The sequence below is a fragment of the Pseudophryne corroboree genome, chromosome 3 (assembly GCF_028390025.1).
Source record: "Pseudophryne corroboree isolate aPseCor3 chromosome 3, aPseCor3.hap2, whole genome shotgun sequence".
Classification (NCBI taxonomy): Eukaryota; Metazoa; Chordata; class Amphibia; order Anura; family Myobatrachidae; genus Pseudophryne; species Pseudophryne corroboree.
In genome coordinates this window covers 752,121,152-752,139,095 of record NC_086446.1, presented here as the reverse complement: position 1 = coordinate 752,139,095, position 17,944 = coordinate 752,121,152, and the positions used below count along the sequence as shown (strand labels likewise).

General features: G+C 45.4%; 1 protein-coding gene across 1 annotated transcript in view; it reads right to left on the bottom strand.

Moving 5' to 3' along the window:
* Positions 1-12,010, bottom strand: part of SLIT1 (slit guidance ligand 1) — a 425,670-nt gene extending 413,660 nt beyond the window's left edge. The window contains exon 1 of the mRNA XM_063962354.1: positions 11,347-12,010. Within this exon, the coding sequence (XP_063818424.1) occupies positions 11,347-11,522 (176 nt within the window). The 5' untranslated portion in view covers positions 11,523-12,010. The remainder of the gene's footprint in view (positions 1-11,346) is intronic.
* Positions 12,011-17,944: the final 5,934 nt, after the last annotated feature.

Sequence of the window (17,944 nt, the reverse complement as noted above, 5' to 3'; positions counted from 1 at the left end):
AACGCGGGAGTGGCTGGAGAAACGGGGGAGTGTCTGGGCGAACGCTGGGTGTGTTTGTGACGTCAAACCAGGAACGAAACTGACTGAACTGATCGCAGTGGCAGAGTAAGTCTCGAGCTACTCAGAAACTACTTAGAAATTTCTATTCGCAATTTTGAGAATCTTTCTTTCGCAATTTTGCTAAGCTAAGATTCACTCCCAGTAGGCGGCGGCTTAGCGTGTGCAATGCTGCTAAAAGCAGCTTGCGAGCGAACAACTCGGAATGAGGGCCATAATACGATTACTAGAGCTGCCGCCACATCATGCAGTGTAAGGGACAGAGCAGAGCAGCTGCACATGCCCAGTGGCAGCAGCTACTTCTACCAAGTTTGCTGTGTGTGTAGCTCTGAGTCCTCAATCAGTGCACTGGAGCAGAGAGCAGCTACCAGGTAGAAGAAACAGGAGCCTTACCATGAGGTGGGAGAATGTGTGCTTATAAAGTGCAGTACTGGTTCTATTATGTTTTTGTATTTATTGTGGTATATTTAAAAATTTTCTGACCACTTATTTGCATTATTTAAATATTTGCTATAGCCTATACTATATACAGTATCCAGTGTTTACATTAGTGCCCAGGGTCATTGTTAGACTCTTTTACCACTACCCAAAACTCCTGCACATGCTCCAGTGTTCCGCAGAGTGGGAGATTGTGGACTGCATTTGGAAACCCCCCTCTAGAAATCCTGCATTTACCAGTGAGACATCACATGCTGCCGGGGAACAGGTAAAGACAACTAAAAGTATGTTTCCATGCATAGAACACAAATGTAACTGCTCCATTTAGTTATATACACAGGCGCAACGGAATATGCTGGTACGGGATGCGGTCATGTGACCGGCGCTCGCACTATATAAGAGAATGTTCATAAATAAATAATTCGTCACTGACAGCTAAAACTAGTTCTTTGAAAGTCCTTATAGGGTGTCTGCACTTTTGGTAACCTCTCCTTTAAGAAAACCTACCCCCAAATGTAGCAAATAGGGGGTGGTCACTCCAGGACTCCCTCACCTCATTTTTTGCTGCAGCTCATATCTAATAGGGGAGATGTATCAAAGCTTGTAGAGAGATAATCAACCAGCTTCTGTCATTCAAAGACGATGCCAGATAAATGACAGTTAGGTGCTGATTAGGTGATATAACGTACCCACTTTATCTCTCTGTCAATGCATTCATTATAACTGTACTGAAAGCTACACTATCAAACAGATAGTAACTAGATACAAACCTAAATGGATACTGGGAACCTAACGGCCTCTCACTCACCGGCACGGTGCATTATAAAGCTAAATAAAGGACTAGAATAAATTCATACCACAGATGCCTATACCCTATGTGGCTCACCCAGAGAAAGACTACTCAAGCCGGAATTCCATTATGGAACACAACTGGAAAAAATCCACTTTGGGATACATCTGATCTCTAAGCGCAATACACTTTATGATCATAGCACCTGTTGGACAAGCACAATCCTGAATATGATTAGCCACAGCCCAGACCTGAATGAGAAAACATTTGACCTTCTACATACACTCACTGGGCAGGACACCTTTATGAATGCAGTGCGATAGGTAAATCAATTATTTATACGTGAGCTATGGAAGTAGGGGTCTGAGAATGTGCTCTGCTGCAGATGTGTAAACAAGTGATTTATAAAGCATACTGTCAGCCAGTGCCGTAACTAGGCATTTTAGCGCTGTGTGCAAGAAATGGCAATGGCGCCCCCCCCTCCCCCCATGTAAGATAGGGGCAGTGTGCGACGCAGGCGCGCAAAAAATATATAGGGCGTGGCTTCATGGGGAAGGGGCGTGGCCACAAAATAATACCAATTCATACTACGGTGCACAGTAGTCTCCATTATTCAAATTACGCTGCACAGTAGCGCCACTACACCAGGTAGAGCCCCTTTTACACATTACAGCAGACAGTCCCCCTTTTTACACATTATGGCAGACAGCGTCCCCTTTTTACACATTACGGCAGACAGCGTCCCCCTTTTTACACATTACGGCAGACAGCGTCCCCCATTTTACACATTATGGCAGACAGCGTCCCCCTTTTTACACATTACGGCAGACAGCGTCCCCCTTTTACACATTACGGCAGACAGCATCCCCTTTTTTACACATTACAGTAATAGAGTTCCCATTTTTACACAAAACACATCTTGTGTTGTTGTTGTTTTTTTTTTGTTGTTTTTTACTGAGTGTGTGTCTCACCTGGTGGGTGAAGGGGGGGGTTCACGATCCAGCATCCACAGCATGCAGTCTGGGAGCTGGCTGCTACGGCGACACTCCGGTGCCCTTCACAGCGGCAGCAGGAGGAGACAGTGTACGGGGACCTCTCTCTGCACCTGTGTCACCCGAAGACGCATCACAGGTCCCCCACCGTTTCCACACTGTCACAGATCCTGTGGTGACTAGGGCAGCCAATCAGCAGATGGACTGCAGCTGCCCCTGATCCTCCGGGTCCCGCATTACCACCGCCAGGTACCAAAGGGGTTCTGCCATGATGATCGCATGTTCTGGAGGGAGGGGGTGTGCATTGTGATCAGATCGCGCTGATCACAATGCACACCCCACAGCGGCGGCACGGAGCGGAGCTCAGGGACTGCTCTCACTATCAGATCCCTTGCAGACAGCGCTGGACTCGGGGATGACGGCGGAGGGACAGGTGGAAGGTGTGTGTGGCCACATGATGGCTACGACAGCGCTCCCCTACTCCCTTGCAGAGGCGGGACACAGGCGTCGGAACTTTAAGTAGTGACTGAATGGCGAAAACGAACGTAGGGGCCGGGTGTGTGATACCAGATGGTGCGCCTTCAGTGCATTTGCGCTGTGGGCAAGGCACCATCGGCACACACCTAGTTACGGCCCTGCTGTCAGCTACTCAGGGTGGTGTGAGCTCAACCAGTATTCAAGAGAATGCTTCCTCACCAATGAGGCATGAGGCACAAGGTGGCATTGCAACTGATAGGGTAATCCCACAAATTGGTTTTCTCCGCTGTGTGTAGGCAACAGTATAACACAGAACATAGGGGGTCATTCCGAGTTGATCGCTCGCTGCCAATTTTCGCAGCGCAGCGATCAGGTAAAAAAAACGGCAAAACTGCGTATGCGTATGTGCCGCAATGCGCACGCGCGTCGTACGGGTACAAAGAGCATTGTTGCTGTGCAATGGTTCTAGCAAAGAATCCATTCGCACAGCCGATGGCAAGGAGATTGACAGGAAGAGGGCAATTGTGGGTGTCAACTGACCATTTTCTGGGAATGATTGGGAAAACGCAGGCGTGTCCAGGCGTTTGCAGGGCGGGTGTCTGACGTCAATTCCGGGTCCCCCGTCTCTGGATTCACCGCCCAGGATAAGTAATTTCAGGGCTGGTCTTGTTTTGCACAAAATGTTTTTGTTCCGCTCGGCTGCACAGGCGTTCGCACACTTGCAGAGCGAAAAAACACTCCCCCGTGGGCGGTGACTATGCATTTGCACGGCTGCTAAAAGTAGCTAGCGAGCGAACAACTCGGAATGAGGGCCATAATCATTAATCAGTGTACCAGCAAAGCCTGCCTGTTTCAGTGATCGGCAAAAATAGGACAGTCTCCCATTCACTCCTAATAAACAGGTGCTATTCATTACTGTGCAGTAGTTACATGCGGTCCTGTAACTGTAACAAGGGCCGTTGTGTGGTACCGGTAATCACCCCATCAGCCTCATGTGCCAATGTAACTGGTCAATTTTTAATTTTATTTACTAATAAAACATGAAGCGACACGACATTCCCCAAATAAAATTAGTAACCTGGCTCCAGTGATTTATTTTATTATTAAACAAACAGTCGCTAATTGGTCAATTACCTTCAACCGTCAACCGGCGGAGAAACAGGACGGCAATTTCTCCACCGGGCCAGATCCTACGTCACATAAACCTATTCACTAGATGCCAAGGCGGATTTAAACGCAGCAATTCAGAGATATTCAGCTACAAAGACGTGGCTCAGAAATGGTTTACGTAAGTTTTCTTCATTAGCTAACGAATTGTGGCATGCATAGTTTGCTGGCCTATGCGTTATGAATTGCGGTGGCACTGTGGTTTATTGTGAAACTTGCTGCAATTTTTATGCGGATAACACAAATGCACCGGAGCAATTTAGTGTTCTTCAAGTGCCGGGACAGCTGCCCTGAAAAGTGTCCCAAAATCCCTAACACCGCCACTACTAGAATTAGTTTGCGCCTGCGTGCAGAGAGGGCCAGAGCAGGTGGAGGGATCTTTATGGATCCCTCTCTGCACTCCGGATCTCTTTCCTATAGGAAGGAGCAGGGATCACCGGGTTAACGCCATCTGACAGCGGCGTCCGTTTCCTCAATGCAGCTCTGAAAAACTTTCAGTCCAGTGATGAATGGGCCTGTCAAGTAAAACATGCAAAGACTTCTGTTTCCGCATGTATAGGGGACCAGTGCTCCTTAGAGGCTATGGTGGTCATTCCGAGTTGATCGCTCGCTAGCAGTTTTTAGCAGCCGTGCAAACGCTAAGCCGCCGCCCACTGGGAGTGTATTTTAGCTTAGCAGAAGTGCGAACGAAAGGATCGCAGAGCGGCTACAAAATAAATTTGTGCAGTTTCAGAGTAGCTTCAGACCTACTCAGCGCTTGCGATCACTTCAGACTGTTCAGTTCCTGTTTTGACGTCACAAACACGCCCTGCGCTCGCCCAGCCACGCCTGTGTTTTTGCTGGCACGCCTGCGTTTTTCCGAATACTCCCTGAAAACGGTCAGTTGACACCAAGAAATTCCCATTTCATGTCAATCACTCTGCGGCAGCCAGTGCGACTGAAAAGCTTCGCTAGACCCTGTGTGAAACTACATTGTTCGTTGTAATAGTACGTCGCGCGTGCGCATTGCGCCGCACACGCATGCGCAGAAGTGCCGTTTTTTTTGCCTCATCGCTGCACAGCGAACGAATGCAGCTAGCGAACAACTCGGAATGACCACCTATGTGATCACTTCAGGCTGCAACGAAGTAGCACAACCAATCATGAAGCATCTGTGAATTAGCTGGGTAACCTAATTAAATGAAAGCTGATTATTCAGCAGTTTTCTAGCATTCCCAAAAAGTTTCCAATACACTCTATATCAATTTTGATATGGTCATTGTTGGGCATTGTGTGTAAGCATTCAATGCAATTTTGCTATATTCACTGCTTAAACAGCACAGACAAATTCTGCAAATAACAACTATGCGTGACGTAGCGGGCTTACAGCTTGTATTTACAAGAAACCCTGGTGAGTACGCCTGTTCCAACTTCACACTGGCAAGTGTGACAAAACAGACTTCTAAGTAAGAAATTTCTCTGGCAACAAACAAGACATCATCTGAACGAGATCTCTGCTTGGAAGCAAATTAGTTTATGACAAGTGATTTAGAGGTGTATTTACTAAGCAACGGATTTTCAGAAGCCATGACTTTTGCTGATTTTGCATGCCAAAAGGGTGATAATAGTGAATCAGTCCGGTGTTGCATTAAATATTATTGCTTTTTTAAATCTGGTAGCAAAATCTGCTAAAATCGATGGAAAATTCACTGCTTAGTAAATATGTGAGATCCTTGCTATGCCCGAATTTCACTTGCGGTCTCCCTTGAACTCCCCAGAGCCCAGATTTCGACTAACTTTTCTTGAGATATGGGGGTAAATTTACTAAGATGGGAGTTCTATTTAAGATGAGATGTTGCCCATAGCAACCAATCGGATTCCAGGTATTGTCTTATAGAAGGTGCTAGATAAATGAGAAATAGAATCTAATTGGTTGCTATGGGCAACATCCCATCTTAAATAGAACTCCCATCTTAGTAAATTTACCCCATGGACTATGTGTGCTTACGATTTTGGCTTATGTGAGATTTTGGCTTATGTGAGATGTCATTGAAATGTGAGATGAACTAGATAGTGCACCGATCTAGCAAGGACTGACTTGCCTGCATAGTCTATCTTTTCTTGCGATGCCGACCTGGCGGGACCACGCATCGGGATCGAATCGGGATCGCAAGGTGAGTTTCACCTTGCGATCTGCACTAACTTTTCTTGCGATTTTGACTATGGACCTTAATCCCAACCAAGATGACTATACGTAGAAAAATAATTTGCAACAGTGGATCACACAGCCAGCTGAGATTACTATACTCCTAATTATGTGTTAGGTGATAGGTTCTTTTTGAATAATGGAGATTAGAAGGGGGCCTAACCCAGTAATTTGCTTCAGGCCCCATGGGGTATTAACCCGGCTCTCATAGAACAAATTTGGCTAGCAGGGAGTGATTTGGACCACTTTTCTATAAGCATAGCCCAGAGCAGGAAAATCAGCTCCCTGTAGTCAATGACCCACAAAGAGGTCTCTAGCACTACTACACTATAACGGTTTACTAGGAATAAGGGGCTATTCATACAACTCGTCATGAGTAGCGATGGTGGACACGTAACTACCGGAGCAATTCAGTATTGCTGCAGTGCGGGGATAGCTGTTCCGAAAAGCAGCTCTCCCCACAATCCCTTTCACTGCTACAGTAGGTACCCCACCCAGTCGGACCGATCTGCCCACGTGTGACCGGAGTTCACGCACATGCACAGCCGCGGGGTACACAGGGGCAGATGTAGTAAGCCTGGAGAAGTGATAAAGCAGTGATAAGTGGACGGTGATAACGCACCAACCAATCATTATCATTACAGGTTTGAAAAATGACAGTTAGGAGCTGATTGGCTGGTGCATTATCACTTTGCACTTATCACTGCGTTATCACTTCTCCAGGCTTACTACATCTGCCCCACAGTGGCAACAGATCACTCTTCCCAAACCCGGGGTTTAAATGTATGAAGCGGTGATAAGAGTGGAGAAGTGAGCCAGTGGAGAAGTTGTCCAAGGCAACCAATCAGCTGCTCTGTATAATTTTATAGTATGCAAATTATAAATGTTACTTCAATGCTGATTGGTTGCCATAGGCAACTTCTCCACTGGCTCACTTCTCCGCTCTTATCACCGCTTCATACATTTTCCCCCGCCGGTTCCGGAAACCAATGCCATCCGAACACTAGGCAACCCCATCAGGAAACACATGCGGAAACTAGTAAAGGGCCCATAAAGGATTAATGAACAGACCCCAAATTCTCATGAATCTGCTCATTATCGGCTAACATTCCTTTAATGTTAAAACGTAATTATTCTGTGAAAATAATTACGCTGCATCTCTCCTTTCAGCCTAGAACAGTCCATAAGAGTTAATAATCGTCATTTCATTAGATGCAGCTTGACGTTCCCCATCCACATCTCACATGCACACGCGGCCTCTGCAAAGCATAAATGTATGTCTGAGCGCAAGACATATTTTCCAGATGGTCTGGCAATTGAAAGGCAGGAAATTTCAGAGTGAGCTGCTATCTAAATGATCTAAACATAGGCAGCGCATAATGACTTGGACGGAGGCAGGAATACCGCCGCACTTGACTGAGAGCCTTTGATAAGATAAGGCTCCCAGAAGACAGGACAGGCCCCTCTGCCCTCTTCCAGGGTCCAGCAATGAAATGCAGAGAGAAAATGTGATGACTTTCACGCCTCAGTGCCAAAGACCTTGTGGTTTTCATTAAACTTCTCCATCGGTTTCATGGAATTCATCGGAGTTTTAAGCTCGTCACTAAACAGTCGTCAAAATGATTCCAACATGTACAGCTTGGGGGTATGCAAAGAAACTTTCCATCAAGTGTAAAATCAACTCAACTTGTATTCAGTGCGAGAAATAATCCCTTTTACTTGCTGGGAGGAAATATGCGTCAATAAGGTGCCGGCCTTCCAACAGGGTGCAATCATTAATGCAGCAGTATTACATTACACATAGACACACACTGTCGCTCTAATACGCTTCTGGGGGCTGCTCTAAATAACATCTATCAACAGAACTACAAACAATAGAGAGATGGGAGAGATAAGGGCCCTACACACTGGTCGATACCAGTGAAAGATATAAACGATCTTGTTCATTAATGAACGAGATACCGTTCGTATCTTTCAGTGTGGAGGCACCAGCGATGAACGTTGCGCGGCCCGGCGCTCGTTCATCGCTGGTGCCCCGTCGCTTGTGCATAAAGGCCAATATGGACGATCTCGTCCATATTTGCCTGCACTATTATGGAGCCGGGTGAAGGGGGAAAGTGAAGAAACTTCACTCCCCCCGTCACTGCCCCCCCCGCCGCCAGGTCGTCCGTATCCGCCATCGGGCAACTCGGCGGTGGATCGTCGAGCCTGTAGGGGAGATTAGATAGATAGATAGATAGATAGATAGATAGATAGATAGATAGATAGATAGATAGATAATGAGGATAGATAGATAGATAGATAGATAGATAGATAGATAGATAGATAGATAGATAGATAGATAGATAGATAATGAGGGAGATAGGTATGCGATAGATAGATAGATAGATAGATAGATAGATAGATAGATAGATAGATAGATGTAAAAGTGATGTTAGATAGATGTGAAATAGTTAGATAAAAAGACAGACAGACAGATGTGAAATTCAGATATGAAATAGATGAATGTGAAATAGATTAGATAGATAGATAGATAGATAGATAGATAGATAGATAGATAGATAGATAGATAGATAGACAGACAGATAATGAGGTAAGATAGGTATGCGATAGATAGCTAGATAGATAGATAGATAGATAGATAGATAGATAGACAGACAGACAGACAGACAGACAGACAGACAGACAGACAGATAGATAGATAGATAGATAGATAGATAGATAGATAGATAGATAGATAGTGAAATTTAGATATGAAATAGAAGTAGAAAGAGAGATAAATATATAGTTAGATGAATATGAAATAGATAGATAGATAGATAGATAGATAGATAGATAGATAGATAGATAGATAGATAGATAGATAGATAGATAATGAGGGAGATAGATAGATAGATAGATAGATAGATAGATAGATAGATAGATAGATAGATAGATAGATAGATAGATAGATACTGTAGATGTAAAATTGATGTTAGATAGATAGATAGATAGATAGATAGATAGATAGATAGATAGATAGACAGACAGACAGACAGACAGATAGACAGATAATGAGGGAGCTAGGTATGCGATAGACAGATAGATAGATAGATAGATAGATAGATAGATAGATAGATAGATAGATAGATAATGAGGGAGATAGGTATGCAATAGATAGATAGGTGTGAAATTGATGTGAAATAGATAGCTAGCTAGATAGCTAGCTAGATAGATAGATAGATAGATAGATAGATAGATAGATAGATAGATAATGAGGGAGATAGGTATGCAATAGATAGATAGATAGATGGATGGATAGATAGGTGTAAAATTGATGTTAGATAGATAGACAGACAGACAGACAGACAGACAGACAGATAGATAGAAGTTTATTTATTGACAACGTATTTAAAATAAATCCCAAATACAAGCACAATGTACATTTATGAATGTAGCTGCATTTGCTCATTTTCCCTCTGCTTTCAGTCTGCTGTAACTACTGTAAGTCAATCTGTGACTTTATCTGAACAGCGATCACTCACAAAGCAAAATATATTTGAGTCCTATAGTGTTAAACACCACGGGGCAATCCCAGGACCGCTCTCCTAGTGCTGGACAGATGCAGCCAGAGCACTGAGCTATGTTATGCAAACTTCAAGCCAACTACTAGAAGTGAATAGGAAGTGTCACAGGGGGTTGGGATGTGTTTAAATGTCAAATAAATATAATATCAGACATTATAGCCGTGTCATTCATTCTAGTCCATATGCAGTAAGAGACAGAGGGTGACCTGTACCGACATCCAGTACCTTGTGCCAATGTGCCTACAAACAGCTTAAACATTTCTCTATTTAAACAGCCGTGCAAAATCAGGCTGGAATGTAAGACCGGGACACCACACGTGTTAGATACAATGGCATCTGAAAATAATGGAGAAATGTCATCTTTAAATGTTCTCTGTAAAAGAACCCCAACTGTTTGCATTGTGAGACCCCCGAGGTTGTATCCTACTAGTAGTACCCATTCCAAGCATGCTTTGTCTGCTCTCTTTCTGCTGTAATATGGAAGAGCTACTGTAGTTATGCAACAATAAGCAGACCATTATATCTCATTTCACCAAGTATTGCAGTCATAAAAGATAAAGAACCCTGTTTTTAACTGGAGAACTAAATAACTTTCCGCAAGGTTCTAAAAGCTGCAATTATATTTTTAATAATGGATTAGCAAAAGTGGATTCCAAATGTGAGCGCACTAGTGCTGCGGCCAGTGTTTCATAATAGGTTTGCAACATTAAATATGTTCATAAATTGAAATGGGATCTATACAAATAGTAACAATAATGACCGCATGTAAGGGAGCATATATACACTATACAAAGTATGGCGAATAATATCAGAATCTGTGCCCAGCCAGCTTTTGCAAGAGGCTGGGGATTATGACTCTTGCTCCCTTCCACCAGACCACCGGCTGCCTCACACCCACTATACCACCGGTGATGAAGAATGTTCTGTGACTGCTATAGCTGGAAGCATCCATCGGCTGGAACCTTCTTGGAAAGCATAACTGCCTGACAAAGTTCTGTTCCCAAATGTACACATCCATTAACCATGCCTCTAACGGTAATATCTGCATCCCAGTACATTATGCAGAAGTTACATGCTATCATATCCTGTGCTTACCTAGAACACAGTAACATAAAGCAATCCTTTACAAAGCCAATATCTAGTGATATTTATAATGACATTGAAGTGCAAGCTTCATTCATTCCTCTTGTGCAGTTATCACCAGGGCCGGAGTGATTCTAGTGAGTTACACCATGACACGCCAGTTTATCAATCCACAGAATAAGAAAATGCTCAGTCCCTTAATGTGGTTTATATATATATATATATATATATATATATAAATATATATAATCAGTATAACAGCTGCATAACTAATACACATACCAGCACAGAAGTACATGTATAAAGGATAGATGTTGAGTAGGGACAAAGTTGAGAGTTCTATTATAACATCTGCCGCAGTTTTCTCAAAATAATTTAGAAAAAAAATAACAACTAACAGTGGAAAAACTAACAATGAAAACTAATTGTTACCAATGTTACAACACAAAATGCATTTGTTTATTTGCTCACCTGTTACAATTATTTTTAAGAGCGTATAGACATAATTTACCAAGTATACATAAATAACTATTTAAATACCACCCACAGGTGCTAAAAGTAAACAGTGAAAAGGAGTCAGGTCAAACTTACAGTCGCTCTGTGTTCCTCGGGATGTTTTTTGGCACCATTTTTAGCCCCAAACCATGACAATCCACTGTGGTCCCACTACAGGTACACAAGGCTGGGCACCCGTTGGCATACACTTGGCAGACGCTGCTCCATGCCAGGAGCCATAAGGAGAGGGTAGAACATCCCCTCAGAGCCATGAGATTCCCTGTTTTGCAGAGTGCACGGAGCCCTTTAAATCATCCACAGGATCCTGTACAGGCTTCCAGGTACTTTCCAGATTTGTGAGCAAATCCCAACGCAGAATTTATATTAATTAAAAAAAAAATCTCTAAAATTAAAAATTAAACAAAAAGAACACACAGAAAAATGAAAATAAAATGCAAAAAAATGCAATAATTGCCCGGTACTTGAATAGCGCAGAAGACACAGGAATCCTTTTGCTCTGAGCTGCTGCTGAGGGGATGCTGCACTCACAATGCAGCCAGCACCTTGTAATTCATTGGAGCTGGTTTCTTTGCACTAAAGTCTGCCCTGGTCTCTGTGTGTGTCTGGAGTTCTCTGTGTGCAGCCAGCCCTCTCCCTCTCTCTGTGTCTGAGGCTTGGTACCAGCAGGAATAAGAGGCAGGGAAAGCACACAGAGGCATATAACAGCAGTCATCCATCAATTGAGAGAGACACACAAATATCAGGCCTGGCTCCTCCCTCCTCCCTCCTCTAGGCTCCAGTCTAGTGTGCAGGGCTTTACCCCCCTACAGTACAGCAGGGGAAAGGTGGGGGCTCATTGACAAACTAAGCAATTACAATGGCTTTCAGGCAGCACACACATACACCGCTTGTAACACTCAGCACGTTGTTAAAAAATGAGAAGACAAACGGCCAGCAGTCATGCCCCAATACCTCAGAGCTTCTTAAGCAGAGACAGGAGGAGGGTAAAGGCTTAGAGAAATGAGATATACACGCTGCAATGAAAAACACTTCTCAGCTGAAACTTTCCTGGGAACTTTAGAGTCCTGCATTTACCTAGTGTGCCCAGAGGAGAGGCCGCTCGCTGGATGTGGCTCTGAAATCTGGTGTTCCTCAGAGTTGCACACAGTGGTGAATACGCCTGCAAGCGATGGGAACTTAAAAGAGGATTTGTCTTTGGTATGGGTTGTGAGGGACAGCTGGGATAAAGATGCCACGAAGTGCTACTGGTGCACAGGTCTGACCGTTGGTGCGCCTTCGCCTACGTCAGCACAGACGCTGTTGTGTGGCATATTGCCCCGCCGCGGGGCAAGAGACCACAAGAGAAAATGCAAACAAAGTTCGCTCTTACCGGCGTCTAAAAATGCCAGATAAAATCAGATTATGCAGAGTTTACGATAAGTCAGTTTTGCGGATGCATCTTGCGGCTTCAGTGCTGCACAGTGCGCACTCATAATGATGACGGCTACGTAACCAAGCGCACGGGTAGGACCGTTGCGGCCACATAGATGTGTACAACTCCGCATGTGGGCGAATATACGCATTTAAGTCCGTGAACGCGGCACAAGTGAAATTGCGTTCAGCGCTGCATCAGCTCCCGAGCTTGTAACATGCGACTGTCAAACATACAGGGGGTCATTCCGAGTTGATTGCATGTAGCAACTTTTTGCTGCCGGTGCGATCAACCTGACGCCGCCTATGGGGGAGTGTATTCTAGCATAGCAGGGTTGCGATCGCTTGTGCAGACCTGCTATGCTAAAAAAGTTTCCTGCAAAACAAGACAAGGGTCAGACCTACTTACACTGTCCGACGGATCCAGCGACGAAGGTCCCGGGATTGACGTCAGACATCCGCCTTCCAAACGCCTGGACACACCTGCGTTCGGATCTCCAAGCCCAGAAAACGGTGCGCATCCGCCCCGGAAGCCTCCTCCCTGTCAATCTTCTTGCGATCGCCCTAGCGATCACTTTCTTCTTTGTTCTGGCCGCTGCCCGGCGACAGCAATGACGTGCGTGAGCAATACGGCCGCCGCGCATGCGCTGTTACGACCTTTTTGCACTGCAGCAAAGAACCGCTGCGTGCGAACGGGTCGGAATGACCCCCACAGTCATCTGGAACCAAGACGCTCTGATCCCAAATTTCCTACTCATCTTCCTGTTGCCGAGAGGAATGCAGTAATTTACTTGTTTTTTTCAAATCACGTGTGTTACTCTAAGGCAGGCATCGGATTCGCAGCACGCGCTTTGCAGTTTCTTGGCCTTAATTCATTCAAACTCTTTTTTCTTTTTCATGTTACTGATAAAGTAAGCATCGTGTTTGACAGACTGAACTCTGAGCAGAAGGAGTGAATTAAAATGCAAGGGTCTCAAGGTGGGGGTCATTCTCCAGGTGACTGGAGAGTGCAGATACTGTACACCAAGCGCTGCACATTGGTGCACAGAGCCCGGTACCCCCTAATGACTTCACCAGAAAAGTTGGGACTGCAGCTATAGGATTAAGGAAAAATTAATGAATGAAATGGTTCGTAAGAAAGAAGATAGGCTACTCTGGGTGGTACTTATCATGCCTTAAGTAGTTTTGGCTACTCAGGTCAAACGTAGGATATGCTAATAAAGAGGCTGATTCTAAATTAGGAGCAAAGTAACAACAACAAAAAATCAGGGAACTGTGTATCTGGAACAAACCATGTTGCACTGCAAGGAGTGTTAATGTAGCTATGTATTTTGCATGCAGGGTAAATTCTGGCTGATTTAGCATGTAGCGCACAGATGCTGGACAGCTTTATTCTTGAACTGCAATTCAGATTTGAGTTTGGACACTCCCCTCCCAAATCTAATCTCTCTGCACCTTTTACAGCACATCTCCCCTCCACCTGCAGGGCGGCATGGTGTTACCCAGGTGCAGGGAGAAACAGAATTTGGACCTGGCACGGGGGGGGGGGGGGTTTACGCGCACGACGGAGGGGGGCATGGACTTACGGCACGCCTTATTTTGTTTAAACTGCACAGTATGGGCGTTGGCATGCGGACATGGAGCACGGGGGCGTGCCGTGTCCGCACATTTCAAACAGGTACTTCCGGCGGCGGGGAGCACAAACAGAGAGCTGGGAGCTGCGCTGCACGCGGCCTTCCCGGCATTTGTCAGAAGTGCCAGATGGGCAATCCAGCACTATCCAGGTGCAAATTTACTCTACTTGCTCTTTATGACTTTGCTTCCAACTCAGAATCAACCCCACGGTTTGGATGTGATTATTTTAGTTAAAGTAAATCACGTTAGTGGCCATAGTAAGATAAGCTGTACTGCAGAGCTGCTACAGACCCCTCTGGTTCAGTGTAACAGGCCGTGTGTAACTCAGCCCAGCTGTGATCATATTTGCTTCACAGCACAATGACATTTGACCATTGCTCAGTAGAAATGTAGCTCCCACTTCACCTATGTGATCCTTGTAGTGCCTGACCTGATAGCTAGTGGCTTTGTGAAGTCATATACCGGAGGCTTCTGCTTCCAGGCAGCCAGGACAGGACAGAGTGTCTCCGCCTGGTGGACTGCAGCGACCCTGCACGCAAACAGATGTCTCTGAGCATCACATCCATCTACTAACCACTGAGCCTCAAATCTATTTCATGCCTGCAGCCAGCTTTCTATTTAAAACCCCAAATCCTGCATGAGCAACTTGATGTGGAACTACAAATCCCAGCAATACATCCGTACCTGTCACTGTCAGATGCTGGCATTCTGTTTCATTCGAACCCTCCATAGTACATCTGGGAGATCCTTAATATTTACAGGTATACACCCAAAAATGAGTGTTATCTGAGAATATCCCACATATATTATTTGATAAATTGGCCCCTAATGGTTGGAGAAGTGCTGGGACACCTACCATTTAAACCTGCTATCTTCTAGGAACTTATTGGTGAGTTCCAAACATTTGAGCTGCATACTCCTAACCTCAGTTAGACCTTTTTTCACTTGTGATTCTGTGAGACCTGGAACATGTCAACTGTTTGGTGTCCTGAGGACTGAGCTTGAGAACCTATGTTCTGAAACTCGGTCCCCAGGACCCCAAACAGTCCATGTTTTTCAGGTCTCCTCACAGAATCACAAGTGAAATAATGAGCTCCACTTGTGGATGTTTTAAAATGCGTCCACGAGTAACGAGTACACCTGTGCACCTGCCGGGTGACCTGCAAAACGTGAACTGTGTGGGTTCCTGAGGACCGAGTTTGAGAACCACTGATCTAGACTAAGAATTGTGTTTGACTTCTAAACCAAATCGCTGGACATCGGAAGGCAGTTTAGAAGTTCTAAATCCTAGATTTACGCAGCATCGTTTTTGAGCGTTTATTGTCTTCCGCTGACACTACTCGTCCTTTTTTCTGTCTAAAACCCTGTCAAATTGCTGCAGATGGTTTGGGCCCCTTCTATTGGCATCATGAACAAGGCTATGCAGATTGGAGACTTTTTCACGTGCAGACATACCCATGATTTGCTCGTCTATTTACTTCTTCTATTGTTATGTGATTTTGACACCGTGTGACGCCTTTGACACCGTGGATCATCCTCTTCTCCTCCACACACTCCAAAACGTTGGCCTCTCTAGCACCATCCTTGACTGGTTTATCTCTTACCTCACTAACCGCTCCTTCTCTGTGTCTGCCTCCAGCACCACCTCACACCCTTCCATCCTTCCTGTTGGTGTCCCGCAGGGTTCTGTCCTAGGCCCCCTTCTGCTCTCCCTGTACACCTCTTCCCTGGGTGCGCTCATTAACTCCTTTGGCCTTCAATACCACCTCTATGCTGATGACACACAACTCTACCTCTCATCTCCTGATCTGTCCCCCTCTGTCCTCTCTCAGGTCTCCAGCTGCCTCTCTGCCATCTCCTCCTGGATGTCTGAGCGCTCTCTGAAGCTCAACATAGATAAAACTGAACTCATTATCTTTCCCCCAGCCAGAGCAACACCCCCGACCAATATCTCTCTCACTGTTGACAACACAATCATCTCCCTCATTCCCCAACTCCGCTGCCTGGGCGTCACTCTTGACTCCTCCCTCTCCTTTGCACCCCACATCCAAGCTCTGGCACAATCCTGTCGGTTCCAGCTATGCAACATTGCTCGTGTCGCATCAGGTAATTTCTCTCCCAGAGTGCAACTAAACTTATCATCCACTCACTGGTCATGTCACGACTCGGCTACTGCAACGTTCTCCTGACTGGCCTCACTTGCTCCCATCGCGCCTCCCCTCTAATCTGTCAACTCCGCAGCTAGTCTCATCTTCCTCTCCCGCTGCTCCACATCCGCCACTCCCCTTCGACAAAATCTACACTGGCTCCCATTCCCCTACAGAATCCTCTTCAAACTCCTCACCCTCACATACAAGGCCATCTCTAATTCCACTGCTCCCTACATCTCCAACCTCCTCTCCCTTCATACTCCCTCCCGCCCACTACGGTCGGCCAATGACCGTCGCCTCTCCTCTGTCCTTGTCACTGCTTCCCATTCTTGAGTTCAAGATTTTGCCCGTGCTGCACCCCTTCAGTCGAACGCGCTCCCCCACTCCATTAGACTCTCCCCGACCTTGCAAAGCTTCAATGGCCACTGAAAACCCACCTATTCATCAAAGCGAACTCTTCCGATGCATAATCTAGTCCTGAGGTTGCTCCTCCATCCCCCTGCCTCATGCCTTGACCATATCTGCTTTGCTTACATACTGCAATCAGGCTACCTCCCGCTTGCTTGCACCTCATGTGATCTGTCTGTCACCCCTCCCCACTAGATTGTTAGCTCCTCAGAGCAGGGCCCTCTTTCCTCGTTATCTAAGCCCTCTTCTCGACACATTTCACTCGCAGCTTTCTCCTACTCAGCGACCATCTTTAACCGCTTTTTCTCCTGTTGTTAAAGGCTCATCTCTATCTATGGCCGCCAGCCCCAAGTAGTACAATGATTACTCCCTTGTTGCTTATATCTAAGCTGTATTATGTCTTTGTTACCTGTACTCTTTTTTTGTTATTTATTTACTGTAATACTAAGTTTTGTCTCCCTGTACTGTCCTTTGTACGGCGCTGTGAAACACTTGTGGCGCCTTATAAATAAAATGTAATAATAATAAATTTGGCGCAGGTTCTATCGGTTTGAACAACACGATCCTTGGTTTATCCGAAATTTATATTTCTGTCTATGAAAAGGATTCGATGGTATAATGCAGTCTATTGCCATCTAAAGTCGTGTTTTACATGCTATTTCCAGCTGGTTTTGACTTTAGTAAATCTCCAATTTGCAAAATCGGCGGGTCATCACCGGAAAACACCCTGTAAGTACACTTACCCTTATCTCTGCAGAACACAGGCCCTAATTCATGTTTGTACCAATGCCAATGTTTTCACAATGGAGCGATTATCTGCAGACGGCACATGCGCCAAGGTACCTCTGCGCTCGCACTGACATGTTATACACAGAGCGATTGACAGGAAGGGATTGTTTGAGGGAATTAACGGGGAGTGGCAGCAAAAACGCAGGTCATGTTCGTTTTCAAGGCGTGTATCCGCCTCCAGCTGCGATTATGTACGTAGACAAACATGGCATCTGCGTCGCTACTGCCGCCGCCTGTCTGCGTCGCCCAAGGTCAACCCTAGGAGTCGACGTTCCTTGTTA